The 21455-nt window shown below is 54.3% G+C and overlaps 1 protein-coding gene across 4 annotated transcripts in view; it reads left to right on the top strand.

Moving 5' to 3' along the window:
- Positions 1 to 885: 885 nt before the first annotated feature.
- Positions 886 to 21455, top strand: part of LOC138919084 (ral-GDS-related protein-like) — a 33077-nt gene continuing 12507 nt past the window's right edge. The window contains exons 1-15 of one of the 4 annotated variants that reach the window (XM_070243114.1): positions 886 to 2533; positions 3733 to 3882; positions 4747 to 6821; positions 7244 to 7354; positions 8107 to 8217; positions 9248 to 9429; positions 10781 to 10974; positions 11117 to 11496; positions 12255 to 12470; positions 12825 to 12928; positions 13431 to 13500; positions 14559 to 14627; positions 15061 to 15135; positions 15689 to 15721; positions 16071 to 16192. In XM_070243114.1, coding sequence (XP_070099215.1) covers positions 6696 to 6821; positions 7244 to 7354; positions 8107 to 8217; positions 9248 to 9429; positions 10781 to 10974; positions 11117 to 11496; positions 12255 to 12470; positions 12825 to 12928; positions 13431 to 13500; positions 14559 to 14627; positions 15061 to 15135; positions 15689 to 15721; positions 16071 to 16192 — 1793 coding nt within the window. In that variant the 5' untranslated portion in view covers positions 886 to 2533; positions 3733 to 3882; positions 4747 to 6695. Of the gene's footprint in view, positions 2534 to 3732; positions 3883 to 4746; positions 6822 to 7243; positions 8218 to 9247; positions 9430 to 10780; positions 10975 to 11116; positions 11497 to 12254; positions 12471 to 12824; positions 12929 to 13430; positions 13501 to 14558; positions 14628 to 15060; positions 15136 to 15688; positions 15722 to 16070; positions 16193 to 21455 lie in introns of all 4 variants that reach the window. The other 3 variants (XM_070243115.1, XM_070243117.1, XM_070243116.1) reach the window with 3 other exon arrangements.

Here is a 21455-nt window from a genome sequence, read left to right as displayed (position 1 = left end):
CCCCCAATCAGCCCTAGGTAGGTATTCCACATCATAGACTGCTGCTGTCCCCTGAGGAAAGTAACCTTGCAATAACCGAGCGATCTTCCCGCCTGCTGTGACTTCTTTTTCTTCTCCCTTTTGCCTTTCAAAGTCTTTCATTCTGTACAGCTCCTTGGAGCTGCTTTCTATCTGCTAGTTTGGATGCCTCCGGATGCAGGAATTGGTGAATAAAGCAATGAAGTTCTTTAGACTTACACAGTTGTATTTTCTTTCTTAACGGCTTGGTGGCAGCAGCGGGATTCAAAGGACACTTCTCATGGCTTCGGGGATGAGAAACACAAACATTGGTACCCATGAAGCCTTTGGATTCTCCATCTTTTTTGCTGTCTCTGAGGGCTGTGGGTAAGTGTCTCGTGCATCTCAGCTCCACTCTCCTTGCATTGAGCTCCTGAGCTAAGTGACTTTCCAGGCGCAGGTTAACGGGCCAGTGTAGTCTGACAGGATGCTCTAGCAGAGCATCTGTCTCAGCCCTGGGTTCGTCCACAGTGCCAGTCAGAGTGGTAGCAGGCAGCTGGAGCTGGCATATGGTTCCCTGAGACACTGAGTCTCTAGCCCTTGGTTAGTCCACAGTCCCAAATTTGGTGGGGTCCGCTGGTTCTGCCTGCAGTGCCGACTGTTAGGGTCTGCTGGTTCCGTGCGTAGTTCTGGCCAGGGGAGAGGGTGGCACAGACGTGTGCTACATCCACACCCAGTCCTTGAAAACTTCCCACATGCATTTGACACGCATTTTTCTCTCCCTTGACTGGATGCAGATGTCGATGAGTTCTGAGGAAATGCTGAAGGCACAGTGTGGAGGAATTCTGGGACCCTGCGTGACTACTTGGAAGAGTGCTGTCCCCTCCACCTGAACAACCACCCGGCACTACCAGAAATGAGAGGTGTCCTGTGATCGTGGATTGGAAGCCTCCTTGTTGTTAAGATGTCAGCTTCCTCCAAAGAGATGAACCAATTAAATGCAGTCCTTATCAAAATCCTAATGACATTTTGTGCTGAAAGACACCCATCCTAAAATTCATATGGAATCTCAAGTATGCCCAGATGTCTAAAATAGTCTTGAAAGGAAGTACTAAGTTGGAGGACTCTGTTTTTACTGATGTAAAACTTGCTACAAACCTACGATATCAAAACAGCATTGTAAGGGCATAAAGACAGACACATAGAGCATCGGAACAGAATAGAGAGCCCAGAAATAAGGTGGCCAAGGTTGTTCAACGGGGAAAAGACAGTCTTTTCAACCAGTGGTTCCTGAAAAAGTGGATATTTTCATGCAAAATCTAAACTTGGATTCTGACCTCACGCCAGATATAAAACTTAATTCTCAATGGATCAAGACCCAAATGTAAGAACTGAAACACTTTGAGGAAAACATGGGACAAAACGTTTCACAATAGGACTTGGCAATGATTTCATGGATATGACACTCAAGGCATGGGCAATAAAAAACAGAGTACAGACGCCAAAATTCGTGAATATTAAAACCTTTTCTGCCTCTGAAGACAACCTCAACAGAGTAAAAACACAACCCATGCAGCATGGGAGCCCATATTTGCAAATGATCTATCTGACAAGGGCTGAATCTCCAGAATAGACATAGAACTTCTCAACTCAACAACAAAAAAACAAACAACCCAAATCAAAAATGAGCAAAGTACTTGAATAGACTTTTCCTCCAAGAAGATACGCAAATGGTCAACAAGCATCTAAAAAGATGCTTAATGTGACTAATCACTGGGGAAATGTAAGTCAAAATCTCAATGAGACACCACCTCACATCCATGTGACGGCACCCCCAAAAAACAGACAGTGAAGAAAGGCATGCTGGCAAAGATGTGGAGATATTGGACCCACGTACACTGTGGCTGGAATGTAAAATGGTATAGCTGCTGTGGAAATCAGCATGGCATTTCATTAAAACAATTAAAAATAGAATCACTAAATGACCCAACAATTCTACTACAGGATATATACACCTCAGAGCTGAAAAGTTGGTCTCAAAGACATATTTGAACACCCATGTTCACGGCATCATTGTTCATGATCGCTGAAACGTGGAACAGCCGAAGGATCCATCCAGGGATGAATGGAGAAGCAACATGGGCATGTATATATATACAATTGCATGTTATTCATCCTTAAAAACTAAGGATATTCTGAGATATGAGACAACAGGGATGAACCTTTAGGAAATTATGCTAAATGAAATCAACCAGTCCCAAAAATACTGGCCTTGTGTGACTCCACTTATATGGCATTCCTGAAATGGTCAGATTCAGAGAGACGGACAGCGGATGCTGTTGGCCAGGGGCGGGAGCAGGGGAAGGGGAGTGACCGATGAGTGGGGACAGAGCTTCAGTTCTGTGGGGTGACAAGAGTTCTGAAGATGGACTGTGGTGATGGCTGCACCACCGTACGACTGTGGCCAACACACTGAAGGTGCGCGTAAGGAAGTCAATGTGCTTGATGGCGTGCACACAGAAAAATGGGCAGGACGGTAAGTTTCACATTATGTGCGTTTTAAGCCAATACAAATATATTTTCTGTTAAAAGTGCAAATACAAAGAAATGAGCAGAGGATGATTTAGTGTTTCCATTCGTGCTCTTCCATTCTGACCCTGGTGTTTGTCTCAGCCCTTGTACCTGAGGCAACTTTGATCAGACAAATGTTTTCATTCTGGGCCTAAGAGAACCTTGAAATCAGAATTATACAAAACTCTGCAAAATTTTTGTGACCATGTATTTTTCAGAGAAAACATAGTAAGACATTTTTAATATTAAACTTAAGTTTGTTTTATATCAGTTTCAGGTCTACATCAGAATGATTCAATATGTGTGTATATTGTGAAATGATCACTATAAGAAGTCTGGTTGACGTCTATCATCAAGAGTTACAAATGTGTTTCTTGTGATGAGAACTTCTAAGATTTACGCTATTAGTGACTTTCAAAATGCAATATAGTAGTATTAATTCCTTGACTGCTATAAAATAAGCACCATAAAACAATTCCAGTGTATCCATTTTGTTATTAATTCACTGAATCTATTTTTTCTCAGAATCAATTAATTGTTATGCAAATGACTGAATTTCTTTTAATTTACATCACAATGTACTGACTACAGGTTCTGACATTTTAAGTTTTGTTTAGGTGTTATTCTTTCTAGCAAGTAAACTTTCCTGAATCTTATCAGTCATATCAAAATATATTCGGATGTATTTCTTCTTCCATCGATATTTAGTCACTGATAAAGTTCACCGTGTGCCATTTTAACCATTATCAGTTTTGTATGCTGAGGGTGATTTTACCCAGTAATAGACACCGTGTAGGTTCGAAGTCTCCTTGGAGGATAAGCAGTGGGGGGAGGGCAAAGCATGGTACTTGTTTCATTTGCAGAGGGTCCATTTTGACTTTGCTCTTACAAAACGTGTTCTTTGTCCATTTGGGAATCTGAGGCCCAGGAAGTTGGAGGGACTGACCCAGACCTCAGGAGGGGGTCAGAATCCAGAGAATCCGGCAGGGCTCTGGCTTCCTCGGCCAAGGCTCAACCCCTTCCCTTCGGATTTTCTTTGGAAACAGGGACCTCATGGTCCTAGGGGAGCCCTGCCCACCCCGTCCATGGGGGGGTCATCTTCCTGTTCGCATCCAATCATGCACAGGCACACTCACACCGATTTCTCCTGTGTGGACCATGCAGGGACCCCAGGAAAGAGCAGACACCAGGGAAGTGACAAGACGCCGAGGAGAAGGCAGTTGGAGGCAGCTCTGCCATGAACAGTAGCATCCGTCCTCCTGCCTACATGACCAGAAGGCCCGAGACGGACCGAAGAATCCCTGAGGTTTCTAGGTGTGTACCTGTTCCAAGGGCATCCCTGACCCAGCCTGGAGGGCACAGGACTGGGGAGCTGGAGTCCACTTCTGTGGGCACCTGCTACTCTGAGGAGCCGTTCTCCTCTTGTGTAGACATTGGGTAGAGGAGAGAAGACCTTGGTGTCCTCCTGTGTCAAGTGGAGTGCGTCCAGTGGGTGACTCCCTGGGTTCCGTATGATGCTCACGAAGGGTCTGTGGCCCTTGGTTCTCCATCGATGACGCCCTGTGCTCTGAGCACCTGAGAAAATGCTTTCCCACCTGCTGGAGATCCTTTAGAACTGAGAGAGGCTTGGGGGTTCGGGTGGATGAGAACTTGGGATAAGGAAGAACATGCCAGAGCACTGTGAACTAAGGCCAGAGTCCAGGGACAAGACCAGTCCTTGTTGGACTCCCGAGGTCCTCACTTGGCTGGAGAGGAGAATCATTGCCTTGGTTGAGGTCAGGATGCTTCCTGAGAAAAAAGGACACCCAAGTGGAGGGACAGAAAGATGAGGGAGAGGGAGGCTCCTGAGGTTCCTCCCACGGCCTGGAAGCCTGCAGGTCCTGCTCCTTTACCCCTGGGACAGTGGGGAGCCTCTGCCTTGAGGACACCCAAAGAGACTTCCTGTTGGGTGGCTTCTGCCAGGGCTGCAGTGCTGGTGCTGGCCACCAGGGGGCAGGCAACCTCCAGCTTCAGTGGTGCCCAATGAGGTTGCGTTTTCACTGTTGTCACTTCTATTGGGATGTAATTGCCACACAGCACTGCCTAAGTTAACACTGTTGTGTGGTACATTTCAAAATTGCTAAGAACCAAGAAGCTAAACTTCTCATCACAAGCAAACACTTACTTTTCTGTTTTCAGTGACGGATGTTAAGTGAACTGGTGGTGTCATTGCGCAGGCTGTGTGCATCCAGTCCCTGTGCTGACTTCTTAAACTTACACGGCGCCCACTCAGCCTGCCTCAGCTGCTGGAGCAGCGAATAGCTGTGCAGAGGCCTTTCCGGCTGTGCCCCGCCTCAGAGAGAACTCACTCCTCCTGGTACTAGCGCTCCTCTCCACAGTCTGACTTGGTGAAGAGCAGGAGGAGGGGACACGAGTTTCACAATTCTTCACTCAGCGACTGTGCACCGAGCACTCACCCTGTGCCAGGTGCTCAGGTGGGTGTAAGTGCAGGGCTGACAGTGACTGAGTGGTCCCTGCCGGTCAGGAGCTCACACTCTGGAGGGGACAAGGACAAAAGCATGAAAGCAAAGACATGAGAGGGGAAAGAGCCAGCGCTGAGGGGACATTCAGGGGCCTGTGAGGGAGGGCCAGGGGTCACCGGGTAGGGGTCTGAAAGGCCTCACTGGGGCGACATTTCCTGGGACCAGAATGACAAGAGGGAGCCAGCCCTGCACAAGTCTGGGAGCGGCGTGTCAGGGAGAAGGCACCCCTGCTGTAGTCGCTCATGGGCAGAAGGGGGTTTGGCCAGAGGATGTGAGAAAGGTGGCCAGTGTGGCTGGAGGGAGCCTGGGGGGAGAGAGGAGGCGGCGGAGGGCAGGGCCAGATCCTGGGGCCTGAAATCACGGTTCCAGTGCCTTGCATCTGTAAACGGCAAATGCCTCATATCTTACAATTTTTGTGGTTGAGGAATCAGACAGAGATTAGCTTGGTTCTTCTGCTCGAGATGCCTCAAGGCCGCGGCCGCGGCCTCAAGTGATGCTCGACTGGCAGAGGATTTCCTCTCAGGTTCACTCAAAGGAGTCGAGGTGCACTTTGGACTCAGAGCATGGGTTCCTTTCTGTCTGTTGGCCTGGGCGCTGCCTCGGTTCTCTCCCATGTGGGCCTCTGTGTATGGCAGCTCAAAACGTGTGTGCTTGATTCCACAGCTCAGGGACAGGAGAGAGAGAGAGGCACGGGAAAGAGAGAGAGACGGAACTTAAGAGAGGGAATAAGAAAGAAGTCAGAGACTTTCTATGTTTAAAATTTAGACATGACACTCGTCCACATTGGCTGTGTTCTATTGGCGAGAGCCAGTCACTAAGCACTCAGTGGTCACACAGGAATCTGTGAGGGATGTGTGTACCACGGGTGGGGATCTCTGGGAGCCACGGTGAAGGCTGCCCACCTCACAGATCAAGATGAGGCTCTTGGGTCTCTTTCTAAACAGAAGAGGAAACAATGGAGAGGTTTGAATCCAGAGGATGACAGTGTCTGGATTTCATTCATCAACCCTCTCCTTGTGCTGACATTGAAATGAGGCCAAGAGAGGAAGTGCCTGTTGCAATAGCGCATTGCTGAACCCAGGCCTGGTTTGAGTGGTGTTCATGCTACATCCCTTCTCGTAATTCTTCCATCTCTTTGTTTGTGCATTCCTTGCACTTGACACCACCTCACAGGTGGTATGGATATTATTTCATATACACCTGATGATGTCCCTAGCAAGTAGATTCTAGGCGGATTCCCCTTGTGCAGGTTTGGAGACTGGGGAGGCCCTGAGAGGCACAATGAGTTTTCCAGGACAGAGAACTGGTAAGATAAAGGAGGTCTGAATTCTGCTCTGCCTCCTCAAAGCTGGGACCCTCATCACATTCCCAGGGAGCTGTGGCTGGGGCTGTGGAAGCTCCTCATGTAGAGTTAAGAAGAAGACATGGGGGTGGTTTGGGTAGGTCCGATTACAGGAAGCAGCCCAGGTAATGGAATCTTGAAAAAGTGACCTCACTTCCTTGGCGATAGACCCCAACAGATTTAGAACTCTGGTAACCAGGCAGTTAATTCTAGAGACAGACCCCTAGCCAGTTCATCTGACTGGAGACACTTCGGAGTAAAACATGTTTACTTGTTGTGTACCAGTTTTCAGAGGCTCTAGGCTCAGGAAAACCCAGAGTGTGAGACTGTTGTGTTGTTGTGGACATCGGATCAAGCCTCATGGCCAATTTGGCAGGAGGTACCCAAAGGTAATGTGGGGCAGCCCAGGGCAGCCCACTGTAGGGCAGGACACAACTCGGATCCCACCTGAGCAGCCCCATACGTGTGTACGCGTGGGCGCTGTGCGGGAAGGCAGCAGGTGAGGAGTGGGTCCCTCCTGGGCAGGAGGAGAGTGTTATGTGCTGTCAGCCAGGTGAGTCTGTCATATTGATACCCCGGGGCTTGGCTGGCAGCCTGAGCAGCTGGGTGCTGGGATCAAGCTCCTCTGCCCTTGTGTTAATCCTGAGCCGTAGAAGTTTCATCTAGTTTCCTCCCTGGTCAGATGTCTGTGCAGACGTCCCTCTGTGCCTGAATTAGGGAACAGAATTCCTCATGGGGGTGTCCCCCTGTGGCGATGTGCAGGCAGGCCCCTGATGCCTCCTGGCCCATCTGCCGGGCACTGTCTTTCCAGAACTCCACGCAGGAGATCTTTGAAGAGCTACATGATGGGTTCGACTTCTCTCCCTCCCTAGTCAAGGGGCAGGAGCAGCAGGCCGCCAGCAGCATCCTGTGCCGGTCTGAGGTGAGAGCAGGAGCAGAGGGTCTCCCCGCCCACCACCCCAAGATGTTCAGGTTGGGCCTGGAACCCAGGTCCGAATCTGAGCACACCCCTGGTGCCCTCACAGGGCTTTCCCACTGAGTGTCCTACGGCCTTACTCCCAAAGGAGTCTGGGCCTCCTCTCCTCCCCAGCCAGCTGAGGGCTCGGGTGGAAAGACACTCTCCACATGTTTCTTGGAATCGTAGAGGAAAGGTTTACTGTTGTTGTCACTTCTCACGAGGCCATGAGGACCTTAGCATTTTGCTCCTGTTTTGATTGATGTAACTTCCTGGCTGGGAAGCTGTAGCACTCAGCGCCACTGTGCTTGCAGACCTGCTCCAAGCCTCACAAATCATCACACTTGCTAGGCTGATTACACACAAAGAGCATGGGCGTGGATTACAGGATTCTATACATTTCTCTGCACCTTGTCATCTCACAAAACACTTCGAATCAGAGCAGTTTGTTACGTGCTGTAAAACTGGTGAGTCTGTGATATTCATACCCCAGGCTGGCAACCTGAGCAGGTGGGTGCTGGGGATCAAGCTCCTCTGCCCTTGTGTTAATCCCGAGCCTTAGAAGTTTCATCTAGTTCCCTCCCTGGTCAGATGTCTGTGCAGATGTTCCTGTGTTCCTGAACTAGGGAACAGAAATTCTCATGGGGGTGTCCCCCTATGGCGATGTCCAGCAGGCTCCTGATGCCTCCTGGCCCGTCTGCCGGGCATTGTCTTCCCAGAACTCCACTCAGGAGATCTTTGAAGAGTTATGTGTTGGGTTCGACTTCTCTCCCTCCCTAGTCAAGGAGCAGGAGCAGCAGGCCACCAGCAGCATCCTGTGCCGGTCTGAGGTGAGAGCAGGAGCAGAAGGTCTTTACCCCCACCCCCCCCAAGATGTTCAGCGTCGGCCTGGAACCCAGGTCTGAATCTGAGCACACCCCTGGGGCCCTCACAGGGCTTTCCCAACGGAGTGTCCTACGGCCTTGCTCCTGAAGGAGTCTGGGCCTCCTCTCCTCCCGAGCCAGCTGTGGGGTAGGGTGGAAAGACACTCTTCACGTTTCTTGGAATCATAGAGGAAATGTTTAATGTTGTTATCACTTTTCACGAGGCCATGAGGACCTTAGCATTTTGCTCCTGTTTTGATTGCTGTAACTTCCCGGCTGGGAAGCTGTAGCACTCAGCGCCACTGTCCTTGCACACCTGCTCCAAGCCTCACGAATCATCACACTTGCTAGGCTGATTTACACATAAAGAGGATGGCGGTGGGATTACAGGATCCTATACATTTCTCTGCTACTTGTCATTGCACAGAACACGGCAACTCATTGTAGGCCGCTCAGGTCAGGAGCTGAGGGCTTAAGTGACTTCACCATATTCCACAGAGGAGGACATTTTGCACAGTGATTCAGCCTTTCGATGCTGTTGGACCTTGACATGACCCAATTCTGTTGCCATTTGAGCCAACACTGCAGGGCACATATTAAGCGTGTCCGAATAGACTCTAAGTTTTCCAGGTCTGCCATGACATACATCCGCAGATTGGCGGAAGGTCACTAATCATCTCTTTGCTCCTGTCTGTGGTGGGGATGTTCATTGATGACTCCCTGGGATAATGCTCTTACCTCAGGCTCTTAATGCACAGAGGTACAATTGTTCCTCAGGTCACAGAATGCCTTGAAGGTACTGAGTGTTTGTCATTCCCCTAAAAATCAAATTGTACTTTTAAGTCCAAAACCATTTTCAAGGCGGGCTCTCGTCCCTCTTGCACAACTTCCTGAGGTGCTGGGAGGTTCTGGTCTGAGCTCCAGACCCTGATGCTCCTGGTGGTTCATGGTGATTCCACTGACTCTGTGTCCCTCCTTGTCCACGTGGTATGCCAAGGAACCCACCCTATCCGTGGCTGAGGCCCGCACGATGCTGACCCTCAAGGCAGGCGCAGTGCAGAAGGTGGTAGGCTGCCTGCAACCATCTTTCCACGGCAGATCCATCTCCGTCACCACCTTCCCGTGTGTGTACCAGGCCTTCTACCCGACCCCACAGGTCCTGGACCAGCTGCTCCAGAGGTGAGTGCCCACCCCTCCACAGCACAGCAGGGAGTCTCCTACCTAATAAACGTGTGCCTTGGGAACGTCCCCACACCTCTCTGAGCGTCACCTTGCTCATCCAAATAGTGGGGTGGTAAGAGGATGAACCTCACAGGGTCACTGAAGGAAATCACGGGAGAAAGCACGGCAGACGCTTGCCTGGTGCCGGACTCCACAGAAGGGGCTGCTGCTCATGCTGCGTGTCCTCACGCTTACAGCTTCCGTCCCCAGTGAGGAGACTCCCTGCCTCTCCCCTCGCTGGCCTGTGGCCTTCCTGAGTGTGGAAAAGTACATGAAAGCAAACTGTTTTCCTATTGGCAAGACAATTTAGCGAGTCCATCTAGCTGATCCTGGTCCTTGTCTTCGGTGCGGCCAGAGCAGTGGTCTCTGTGGGCAGCAGAGGAGACGCCGGCCCACTCAGAATTCTGGGAAGGCTCTGGTTGGGGTTCATTCATTCAATACCATATGTTAAGCTCCTACTACATTCATACCCTTTCCTACACACTAAGGATGTCCAATGAAGGAAGCAGACACTATCCCTGGGGCTCAATTCTAGCCTGAGAGCTAGAAGCTCACTTCTGGGCATCGTGAGTATTCATGCCCAGAGGACGTTAGATGTCACACCCTCTTGGCCTCCTCTAGATATGGACGCATGCTCTCATAGACCACGATGACAGACCTCAAGGACCAACTAAGACCATGAGTGGTGTTGGGTCCAGAGGGAGGGCCTCCTGTGTCCACAGAAGGGGCTAGGAGACCATGGGGACTGTGGCTATGGATGGACTGGCAGACCCTGGATCTCACACCTCTTGGGGTTTCTGTGGGAGGCCTGAGGTCTGCGGTCTTCCCTACAGGAGGAAATGAATCAAAGAGACCTGTTCACGGTGTGCCAGTCCCGCCATGGGAAGCAGAGGAGAGGCTGGGCTGAGTCGGCCACTGAGAGACTCCTCGCTTCCACAGTTCCCTCTCCCTCTCCCTGCCCTCTGCACATGCACCTCTCCTAAGCACCGCCACTGGGGCCCAGAACAGTAGGTGGTGAGCAGCCTGGTCACAAATCTGCCTCCAACCTCAGTCCTGATGCTCGAGCGTGGAGGATGGGGCAGGCTATGTCCAGGCCCTTTGGGAAAAGAGTGTCAGGTGGAAGACCAGACTCACACAGGCTCTCTGTTAGATTGGCTGATGACCAGGCCTTCCAGTGCAAGGACAGCCACCCAGGGATTGGAGTGGCTGGTCCACCCTCTGGGGCTCAGGCACAGAGAAGGTGCTGTGGGAACACAGTGTGGAACAGCAGGCCAGGCCTGTGACTCTCTTCACACATGCCTCTCCCCAGTGCCCTCTCTCCCATCTGGGGCCCCCGGCCTCAGGAGAACTCCCAGGATATGTGGCAGATGCTGCGCCACTCCAGGATCAACCTGACGTTGGCGTATCTCCAGGACCTCTTGCCTGGCTCGGTCCTGAAGCACCAGGCCACCCCTCTTCTCATCCAGGTGGACCTTTTCCAGGCCACTGAGTTGGAGACAGAGGGTAAGGGAGACCGTAGGCTTGGAAGACTACCCCAGTGGGTGGGTCACGACTGGGGATTCATTTAAAGACAGTGGGATCTTTCCTGTTTGGGGAAAGGCACGGGGAAAGCAACTTATGTAGCTGACCCTTTCTCTTTCTCCAGCTCCTGCCCCAGCTCCAGCACTTCTGCCAGGTGCAGAGGTGGAAAAGGGGCCACATCTGGAGCTGGACGGAACTCCAGTTCTATTTCTGCCATCACTTCTAGCGCTGGAACCGGCAGCAGCGCCCTCAGCTGCTCCAGACCCCGAGCGAGTGCCATCAGCAGCCCCAGCCCAAGTGCCAGGTCCTGAACTGGACTCAACGGGACCAAGGGGTCTGCTGGGATTTCCACCTCAGGCTCCAGTAACAGCCGCAGAATCAGCTCCGGTTCCAGAGGCTTCCCACCCCTGTCGAGTGACCGGGAAGAAGCAGCCCGATGGGAAGCCTAGCCTCATGGCCTTCTCCCCAAGGGACGTGGCAGAACAGCTGACGGCCATTGACGCGGTGAGCACCCGGGCTCTCAGGGCGGGGTGGGGCAGGCCACCCCTATGCCATCAGCTGGCCCAGACCTGCTTTTCCCTGTGGCGGCTCCTGTGACCTGGGTCCCAATCCCAGCTCCACCACTTCCCAACCATGGGATCTGGGCAACTCCCCAGCCTTCGTGTTCCACCCTCACACTGTAGAGATGGGGACCAAGAGGCCCTGCTGGACAGAGGGGCTGAGCACATGGAGTGAAGTAGAACACAGAGGAAGCCTGGTGGGGCTTGGCCCGAGAGGTCGGGGAGGAGAACTCACTGTGTGCAGCCAGGAACTCAGGCGGTCCAGCCATCTGCTCGGGATGCTCAGCAGCCTCAGCATTTGTGATGCACCAGACGTGTACTTCACTAAAAGGGAGACAACCTGCCAAAGCCTGTGGGTGTAGCTGGCACAGGGGAATGTGCAGCGGAATGGGGCCTGGGACCAAGGATGCTCAGGATGCAGGGAGATGCCCCCTTGGGAGGAGCCAAGCGGAGCAGCCCTCTGGAGCTTGCAGTTTGTGGGGGTGGGCTGTGTGTAAATGCTCCTGTCCTTTCCCCACCAGTCTGGAGTCCTGGGTCCTCCTGTGCTGGGTGCTGTCAGTGGAAGAACAATGAAAGCGAGGGGCTCCCACCACGCTGAGAACACATCCTCAGCTTCCTGAGCCCCTCCTTAGACCGGGGACTCCTGCTTGGACACTCAGCTGGGCTGTGGCAGGGCTGAGTGACACTCCCCCTCCTCCCCAGGAAGTGTTCAAGAACGTCGAGCCCTCTGAGTGTCTGGGCTCCACCTGGGGCAAAAGAAACCGGCCCGGACATGAGAACGTGGCACCCACCGTCTGGGCCACAGTGGTGCAGTTCAACAGAGTAGTAAAGTGTGTCATGACGTCCTGCCTTGGGGACCCAAACGTGACGGCCCGGGGCAGGGCCAAGGTTCTGGAGCGGTGGATCGAGGTGGCCAGGGTAGGCGGGGGGAGACCCTCTCCAGAGCCGTGGAACTGCCCCTTCTCCTTGATCAGCTCTCAGGACTGAAGGCTGCACTCTAAGCCCCTGCACAGTCGCTAGGTCCTTCCTGTCAAGGGCACACTGACCTTGACTCGCATGTCCCAGTGGTGGGATGCTCACTTCCTCCCTGGCTCCTTCCTACTTTGAGCGAAATTCCTCCTCCTGGAAGTGTTACTCTTTGGTCCACCTGTGCCCACCCTGGCGCCCTGGCCCTCTGTCCCACTCAGGAGGGGAGAGTGGAAGGGAGGGGGACTGAAGCCAGAGCAGACAGGGCTCCTGCTCCCCCTCCCAGCTCCTCCTCTCCCTCCTCAGGAGTGCCGAGCCTTGAGGAACATCTCCTCCCTGCACGCAGTCCTCTCGGCTCTGCAGAGCGTGCCCATACACAGACTGAAGAAGACCTGGGGGAAGGTCTCCAGGTGGGGAGGCCTCTCCACAGGAGGACCAGGGGGAGGAGGGCGCTCCCACGTGTCTGCCATTGCCCTCTCGTAGGCTGGAGCTTCCTGGGTGGCAGTAAGCCCTGGGCACAGGGCCTGGGTGGGTGTGCAGTGTCCCTGATCCTCACTGGCAACTTAGGCCCCCAGTTCTGCTTCAGGAATCAGGTTCCCTGGCTGTCACATAGTAGGTTGAACCAAAGTGGAGATTTTCAAGTGTTTGCCATACAGCAGCAGAACTCTGTGCCCAGTGGAAAACCAAACTGGTCAAAATACAGCTGCTGCATAGAAAAGGGAGTGGCAGCCCCAGGTGACCAACATGAGATCCCCCTCTGCAGTCCCATGGTGACGTCAGTGCTCAGAGGACCCCCACGAAAATCCTCATTCAGGCAGTTTGGATTTTCCAGATTCTCATAGAGAAGGGACTTGCACTTATGCCCCCTGCCCCATTGTTCCTGAGTTTCTCCTTTCTCCTTTCCCCCCTCAGGAAGAGCTGCCGAAAATTTAAAAAGCTCTGTGATGAGGACAACTCCCTTAGCTGGGAGCTGCTCATCAAGGTAGAGTGGAGGCTGGCATGTGGAGGGAGAGGCGGGGTGTGTGGAAGGGGGACGGGGCAGGATGTGGACGGTCATTTCTCACTTGGAGTTTCTGTGTACAATTCCAGTCTTCCCTGGATGAACAGGAAGATGGGGTATGTTTGGTCCATGGGCAGGTGGGGGAGGTGTCTGTGGGGTGGGAAGTCCCGGTCATGGCAGGAAGTGGGGGTGTCTGGGCTGATCCCGGAGGGGATGCTGAGCTGGCCGGTTGAGCAGGGGCTGCCTTTCATTTTGGTCCACGCTGTCAGCACTTAGATTCTTCCAGGCTGTTGCATGGATGGGTTGGACGGGCTTATGTTTCTTCCCTGAAGCAGCTCAGTGTGTCTTTAGGAAGCCAGGCCCCCACTGCTCTTTCTGTCTTCACCACTTCTCCACGAGGAGGGCACCCTGCCTGCCCTCGGGATGGGCACTGCCAGGCATTCCCCCAGGCCAGGTGGACAAATGGGCTGCCCAGCCTTGAGTCTGAATGACTGGAGCATGACAGATGTTTGTGCATGTGTGACTCCCCACTGGCCCTACCACGGTCCCTGCTAGTCTGTCCCTGTCAGGAACACTCACCTGGGTCCTAGTCAGCAGTAACTGGTGCCCAGGTGGCTTATGGGAAGTGTCCAGGAAACTGGTGGTGCTCAGTGGATCTTTCCTGAGTGGACCTCATAGGCTCCACATGAAAGAGAAACCGAAGTGTCCTCTCAGCCCCGCCCCACCCTTTCACGCTGGGTGGGGTGAGAGCCAGAACCATGTAGACTGACGCTGAGTCCTCAGGAGCCCCTGCGAGGTAGGGGGAGTTGTCACACTTTCCAGATGAGGAGGCTGACTCAAGGAGGACAGGCGTTCGGCCCAAGGTCACACAGCGAGAGTGTTGGAGCTAGGATTGTTCTAGAATCAGAGTGTGCTGGAGGATGGAGTAGCATGGGTACCAGCTGACTTGGTTCAGACGTCCAGGGCTGAGGTCAGAGGGGCTGAGGAGAAGTGGGGTGAGGGGAGGATGGCCTCCTTGACCCTGTCCTCAATCCTGGCAGAAGCAGCCCTCCAAGTTTGCCACCCTGCTGAGGACCCTGCAGAGAGGCCGGAAGAGGCAGCAGCAGAAGGTGAGTGCGCCTGTGGGGAGGGGCTCCAAGGTCAGAGGAGGGGACTCTGCCCTCCCAGCTGGGGGCTCCAATCCAGAGAGGGGGCCTTCCTCCTGCAGCCCTCCTCCTGTTGCCGCAGAGCCTGACACCCGCCCTTAGAAGTGACCAGGAGGAGGGCCTGGGGAGCTGCAGCAGGGTGGGTCGGGAGAGTGTAGGGGCCAAGGATTAAAGGCCCTGTGACCAGCCAAAAGCAGGCCCTGGGAGGTGACCAGGAGGAGTCTGGTGTTCTTGGAGGGTGAGGGGTGGGGATTGAGGGCCGGCTATAAAGGATTTGAGGCTGCTCCATGTGGGGACCCCGGGCTGGGCCAGGAGGCTGAGCATGAGGAGTTTTCAGGGGAGGGTCATGGGGACACCTGAGACCAGGGGCTCATCCCATCTAATCCCAATGGCACAGGGCATCGTCCCCTTCCTGGGCACCATGCTAACTGACCTGATCATGCTCGACACTGCCATGGAGGATTATGTAAATGTGAGTGAGCCTGGGTGCCAGAAGGGGGTGACCAGGTTGGGACTTGGGAAGACACAGTCACAGCACCAAGACCTGAGTGGTCAGAATGTGGTAACTTCCTGTCATGACAGCCTCCCAGGCTCCCCTGTGGGCTGGGACAGTGTGCCCCTCTTAGGCATGAGGGAACGAAGGTTCCACGTGGAGCCGGTCCCGGGTCCCCAGGCTGGCGAAGCAGCAGAGCTGCCCGCCTGCAGAGCCGCATGGGTTTTGTTGGAGGCGAGAGAGAAGTCGGCCTCCAAGTCAGGCAGCACATTGCTGGAGCTGTCCCTTCCTGCCTGAGGACTCAGCCTCCCTGTCTGTCATCAGAGAGGCTTGGGCTACAGGGTACTTGAGTGTCGGCCCCCATGTCCTCCCTTCTCTGGAGCCCAGAGCCTGGCCTGGGTCCAAGTCCTGTTTTCTGTCATGCCCAGCCCCCTCCTGGACCTGGAGCAGGGCACCATGAGAAGGGGTGCACCCGGGGGCTTGTCATAGCTAGGGGGCTCGTTCTGATGGACTTTCGCTGTCTGCCTTCCAGGGCAATGAGATCAACCACGAGAAAAAGAAAAAGGTGAGCAGCTGTGGCCTTCCATGTCAGGGAGGAGAGGGGTGTTGAAACCAGAGACACCCCTGGGCAGAACTCTCATGGGCTCCACCCCCTGTGTCTTACATTTATTGAGAGTGTTGGATGACAGAGAATTAGGAGACCCATCCAGTAGGGGGGTGGGGGCTGCGGTGGGCATCAAGCGAAACTTTGTGCAGGAGGGGCTTATACCCATCTCTGAGAACAGGTAGGACCTGCATGGAATTGGAGGGAGCAAGGACCCAGGACAAGTCCCCTGCCCCACTCCTCACCCCCTGAAGACCCTGCAGCATCCCCAGCAGGCTCTGTCGGCATCGTCTCCTTTCTCTGGTCCCAGGAACACAGCGTGATGATTGAGATCGTTCAGCTCCAGGAGGCTGCAGAGAATTACAACCTAGAGCCCCAGGAGCTATTCAGGTCCTGGTTCTGGGACATGGAGCAGCTCAGTGAGGATGAGAGGTGAGGCTGGACAGGAGATGAGGAGGAACAGGTGGACTCTCCCTGCTGGCCAGTCCAGAGAGCCTGAGTCCATGGCTCCCTTGTCAGCCCTGACCTGTCCCATGGCTATGGCTAGGGCACCTGGACTCCAGCTGCTGGGCAGATGCTGGGAGGGACACCTGGGCTGTGGATTGTGGGAGGCTCACAGGTGCCACTCTGTCCTGTAGCTACATCCTGTCCTTCCTTCTGGAGCCCCCTTCCTAGTTGGCCAGCAAATCTCTCCAGGCCCAGAGAGCACGGCCATCATGAAGCTGAGGAGGGAGTGAGTGTCCCGTGGCCGTATGTCCTCTTCCTTAGCACTGGGAAGCCAGCTGGGGCACTCAGGGTGCAAGGGCCCCACCGCCTGCCACCCCTTCCTGAGGCCAATTTCCATCTCTGTAGGGGTGAGAATCACTGCTTGTAAATAGTTCATGCCAGATTTGCAGACTGTTGTATTAAAGTCCTGTTTCTCTTAGAGCCTGGGAGTGGTGGTTCTTTCACATTCTGTGCTAATTTAAACGCTGTCCAGACTCTCAGATTCCTCACTGGAGGAAGAAATTTTGCAGTCATCCGATTATTGTGTGTGGGAGAGGGGGGAAGGTGCAGCCCCTCCCTGGCTGCTGAAGGAGACCCCTAAGTGCCCCTCCTCAGAGGACAGGTCCGTGTCAGCATCGTGAAGCTGGGCCAGGAGCAGAGACAGCCCCTCAGACCCCTGAGATGGGAGGTCGAGGTGTTTTCTCAGGCCGAGCATCCACCACGGAAATATGGGGGGCCCTAAAGCCACCACTTGCCAGGCCCAATCTGTGCCCCAGGGGTGGGGCTGCCCGTCCACACTCTGGAGGGAGAGGAAACATTTCCTGCGTCTCTTGTGGACGTGTCTCTGGACCCCATGTTGGGAACTTGTAGTTTTCTAGTTCAGCCTCTGGAAACGCATCAGCTCTAAGTGGGGAAAACACGTAAGGAGATCAAACCGTGCGTGTGGAGAGGACAAGGCCAGGGGAAGGTCATTTGTGCAGGGACTTTGGGCAGGCAGGACCTCCCCTCCTCAGTGTCCCCCTGGGGCTGCATGCTCACCCTTTCCCTGGCCTGGAATCCTGCTGGGAACTTGTCTCCAGCTCCGAAGTCCTCTCCCTGCTCGTCTCCTCTCCAGGGGAACACTTGTGGTGCAGCCGTCCAGGCTCCAGCTGGGCCCCGTTCCCGACACCCTCCTGCTCCCTGTGACCCAGGACCCCAGCCCCTGCACTTCCTTCTTCACTCTTGTCAAGTCAGAAGTCCCCTCAAGGCCCCACCCTCCCTCAGGTGCCTCACAGCCACTCCTGGCTGGCCTGATGGACCAGGATGGGTTCTGACAGGCGGGATAAGGGTCCATGTACCTGGCCAGACGAAACCCCCACTCGGTCCCTTGCTGACCAAGGTGACTTCCGGGTCTGTGTGGTGCTGACGTCCTTGGTCTAGGAGCTCCATCCGTCACACCCTGAGTCATGTTATTCCTGACTTGTCCTGCGTTCTGGCTGGGCCCGAGCCCATAGACCTTTGCCCCTGGGATGGCTGTGCTCTCATCCGCAGTCTTGTGCTGTGGTTACCTCCTGGGCTGTGTGAGCCATTTCTGTTGGGGTCTTTGAAAGCTGAGGCTGAGAGGGGCAGGTGTAGGGATGTCCTCCAGGGGAATGCCACCCAACTATGATCTCTGGGCATCCATGGACACGGCCTTGCCTGTTTAAATCCTGAAGGGCTGGCAGTATGGGTGGACAAGAGCCACTGCGCTGAGTTCACCCAGAGTCCCCACCCGGTGATCAGCAGCTCAGGGGTCACCGCCGAGTATTGTGAACGTGCTCCCACGGAAACACCCAGTCACAGCAACACCCAGATGACTTGTTTAGCGGTTCAGAGCTCTCCCCTCTGGATGGAGGCTGCCAGTGGCCCTCAGACACACAGGGGGCCTGGCCTCTGCCAGCGTGGCCTTCAGCATGCAGCAGGGATGGAGCACACATCCTGGTTGCCCACGGCCTCCCTGACAGGGCACAGCCATCCAAGAACGTGACTGGCTACACGGCAGACCATCCTTTACCTCTAAGAGCAAGAGAAGCGCCAGGACCCAGGGCTGAGCAGGGCCGGGGAAGGCAAGAGGTCTAGGTTAAGAGTCTGTGCGTATCCACTCATTTTGCCCTCAGAATAATTTGGAGTGTTGTGGGTAATATCCCAGGTTTTTAATAACGTAGAGGAAGCACAGAAAGGAGGAGTAATTGGCCGTTGTCACCCACACCATCTGGCCTGTCCTCCTCAAACATGCCTGGGCTCTCTTGCTCCCTCACCTCCGCTCTTCTTGCCCGCACCTAGAATGCCTGCCCACCGCATCTCTGCCCCCTCAGACAGATGGCTTAGCCAGGGACTCCATCTTGACGCAGGGAACCTGTTGTCCTCGATGTGACCAGGGCCCAGGTCAGTTCCGAGTTGGTCCCCCTCCCTTGGCCGTGAGAGACAGAGAGAGCTAAGTGTGTGCCTGATTGTCCTACCAGATTAGAGGCTGAAGTCATGAATTTCCTTCTATCCCACCCACCATCAGGCCCAGAAACGAAGGAGCAACTGGAATCTTGTTGGATTGGGGGCACATTTTGTGCCAGAGAAGAATAGCGTCACACAGTTAAATGGTCCTGGTGTGAGACTTTACGATGTTCTTCAGTGACACAAAGTTCTGCCGTGTAGTCTCACTAGCTGTTTCTTAACAAGCATCCCCCCAAGGCTGCTCCTGACCACAGAGAGTGGGAGTCAGAACTGGGCAAAGTTTCATCATCAGAACTCTTCACTGGTCTGTGGTCTTTTTGCCAAGAGAGTGAAACAGACCATGGGAGATGTCCTTGCTCCCCGCAGTTCTCGTGCCATGAGTGCCATCCCACCCCATTGCAGGGGACAACTGCTGGGTAGTCGGGCCTTCTCTCAGGGGCAGACATTTTGGAATGGCCTGGGAGCAGATTTGGGAAGTCAGCGTCAGCTCTCCGACCATGTCTCCAGAATCTTCACGAGCTCACAGGAAGCAGGACCTGGTTTTGAGTTTCTGAGCATGACTACACTAAGGTGGTCACTCAGGGCCTTGCCCAGGAGGCACCTCCTCCTGGAAGCAGCCGAGATGCAGGGACCTAGGCTAGCATCAGAGCAGGTGGCCTGGGGGAGTGGCAGCTTGGCTGTGGTACTCAGAGGCTGTTTAAAAGCATCCTGGATGGTAGGAGGTGTGAAAGAAGGAGCTGGACCAGGACTCCTGGGAGCTGAGGATGGCTGGAAGGATGTGAGGTTGTCACACAGAGCTGGGTGTCCACCGTGATGGAAACAGAGGTGAACAGAGGCCAGGGCAGTGCTGAGTGTCCACAGACGAGTCAAAGCCAACTGGTGGGCTTCCCAGCAGAAGGTAGAGCCCAGTAACAGGGGTGTGAGGGGTGGGAGCAGACAGTACACAGCCTGGAGCGGGCAGGAGTTGGAGGCCCAGAGAGCTTGTGGTGAACAACAGGGCACGTTAAGGAAAACGGGGCCCCGTCTCAGAGAGCAGCAGGCGTGCAGCCTGGGCGACGGATGGAGCCTCAAACAAACAGTGCTGGAGCCCTCAGCCAGCACGACTGGAGTTCATTTCCAGAAAAAAGAGAGGCTCCCTGCCACGAGGACATGACCACGAGGCTTCGGGGGTCCCATAGCCAGGCTGGAGGGGCTAAGCCTCCTGATGTCCTGGGTGGAAGGGCTCCCAGGGCATGGGGTATGGAGCAAGGGGGCAGGGAAGGGGCACCCGAAACACCTCAGGAGCCCAGGGGAGCCTAGGGTGCTTGTTCCCTGGTGTCCACCCCAAGCGTGGATTCAAACGGGAGTGCTGTCCTGCTGAGTGGTTCAGGCCCCAGGCCCTGCTGGCCTGCTGCCCCTTCCTCGCCCTGTGGCCTGGGACCGGGATGTGAGAAAAGCTGCTGAGCACGGGCTTGGTGTGACCATGGCCCACAGAGGGCATGCCAACCACACTGAACCCTGCATCCAGGAGGCATGTGAGGCCCAGCAGCACCTCTCAGGAGGGCCCAGGATGAGTTTTTCGTGTCCTAACGACGGCAACAATAGTTCCCTAGTGGAATGTGTCCTCATGTGAATGTAGCAATGAGGCAGACGGAGCTGGAAGGAGGCACAGAGATCCCATGATAACCTGTGCATTGTATGGGGAACCTGAAGTGCAAAGGGCCCAGGAGCCGCTGCGGCTCATGTGGAGAAGCTCAGTCACTCAGCGAATGGATGGGGGCGTGAGCGCACACGGGCCAGAAACCAACACCAACTATCTTTGCTCCATGCACATCGCTCTGATTTTGAAGTGTTTCAGCTGAATAGACCATTTTCTTAACTAAACAAATGTCCAACTGATGCCCCCACTGATTCTGAAGGGGCCTCTTTCTCAAACTCTCAGAGCCACGCTGGCGGGCATGAGACCGCTCCTTGTCCCGACGGAGCTCCGCTGCCTCTTTCTGCCTCCAGCGTCCCTCACATGTGTGGCAATCTTCCTCTCTTTTGTCTGTGGGACACCTACCACAGCATGGCTTGATGAACAGGGCATAAGTCTGCGCCTAGGATTTGAACCTGTGAATCCTGGGCAGACAAAATGAAGCATTTGACTCAGCCACTACACCGCCTGGTTGGGTTTAATGCTTAAATATTCTTACGACATAAATGTGATGGAAAACTATGGCGCCTGTGTATTTTAGTTGGGGATATAACGCCTCCTTACTTTTCTACAGGATTCTGCAGCATTGTCTTGCGCCTTCTCAGCCTCAGCCTGGAATCAGCCTTTTCCTCAAGGAGCACTGGCTCCTTGTATGAGACCATGGCATTAAAAACGTGCATCTGTGAGCTCAGTGTGCTGGTTGCTCCGGGGTGTCCTTGCTTCTTGGCCCTCTCGGTGGCAGGATGCTTAAGTTAGGCTGGTGTGCTGACCTTACCGTGTGTACACTGTCTGCTGTATATGTGTCTATATGGAAATAGCCATGTTTAGATTAAGGTCAACGTCAGTTCAGAGCACGGCTTCCCAGTCGAACGCATGGCCACATGGAGCCCTCCAGCCCGCGCCCTGCCCTCCCCGAAGCCTGCCCCTGCAGTAGTGGAACCCTGGCTCCTGCCGTCTGACGACCACTCAGTCCTTTCTCCAATCCCGGTCTAGATGCATAGGGGCCTCACAGTTATTAACCAGTAACTGTTGAGAAAGAACTTTGTCAAGTAGGGCTCTCTGCTTGCT

This window comes from Equus caballus, chromosome 19 (assembly GCF_041296265.1).
Source record: "Equus caballus isolate H_3958 breed thoroughbred chromosome 19, TB-T2T, whole genome shotgun sequence".
NCBI classification, from domain to species: domain Eukaryota; kingdom Metazoa; phylum Chordata; class Mammalia; order Perissodactyla; family Equidae; genus Equus; species Equus caballus.
The sequence above is the reverse complement of the archived record's forward strand: the minus strand, read 5'-3'. Positions and strand labels throughout refer to the sequence as shown.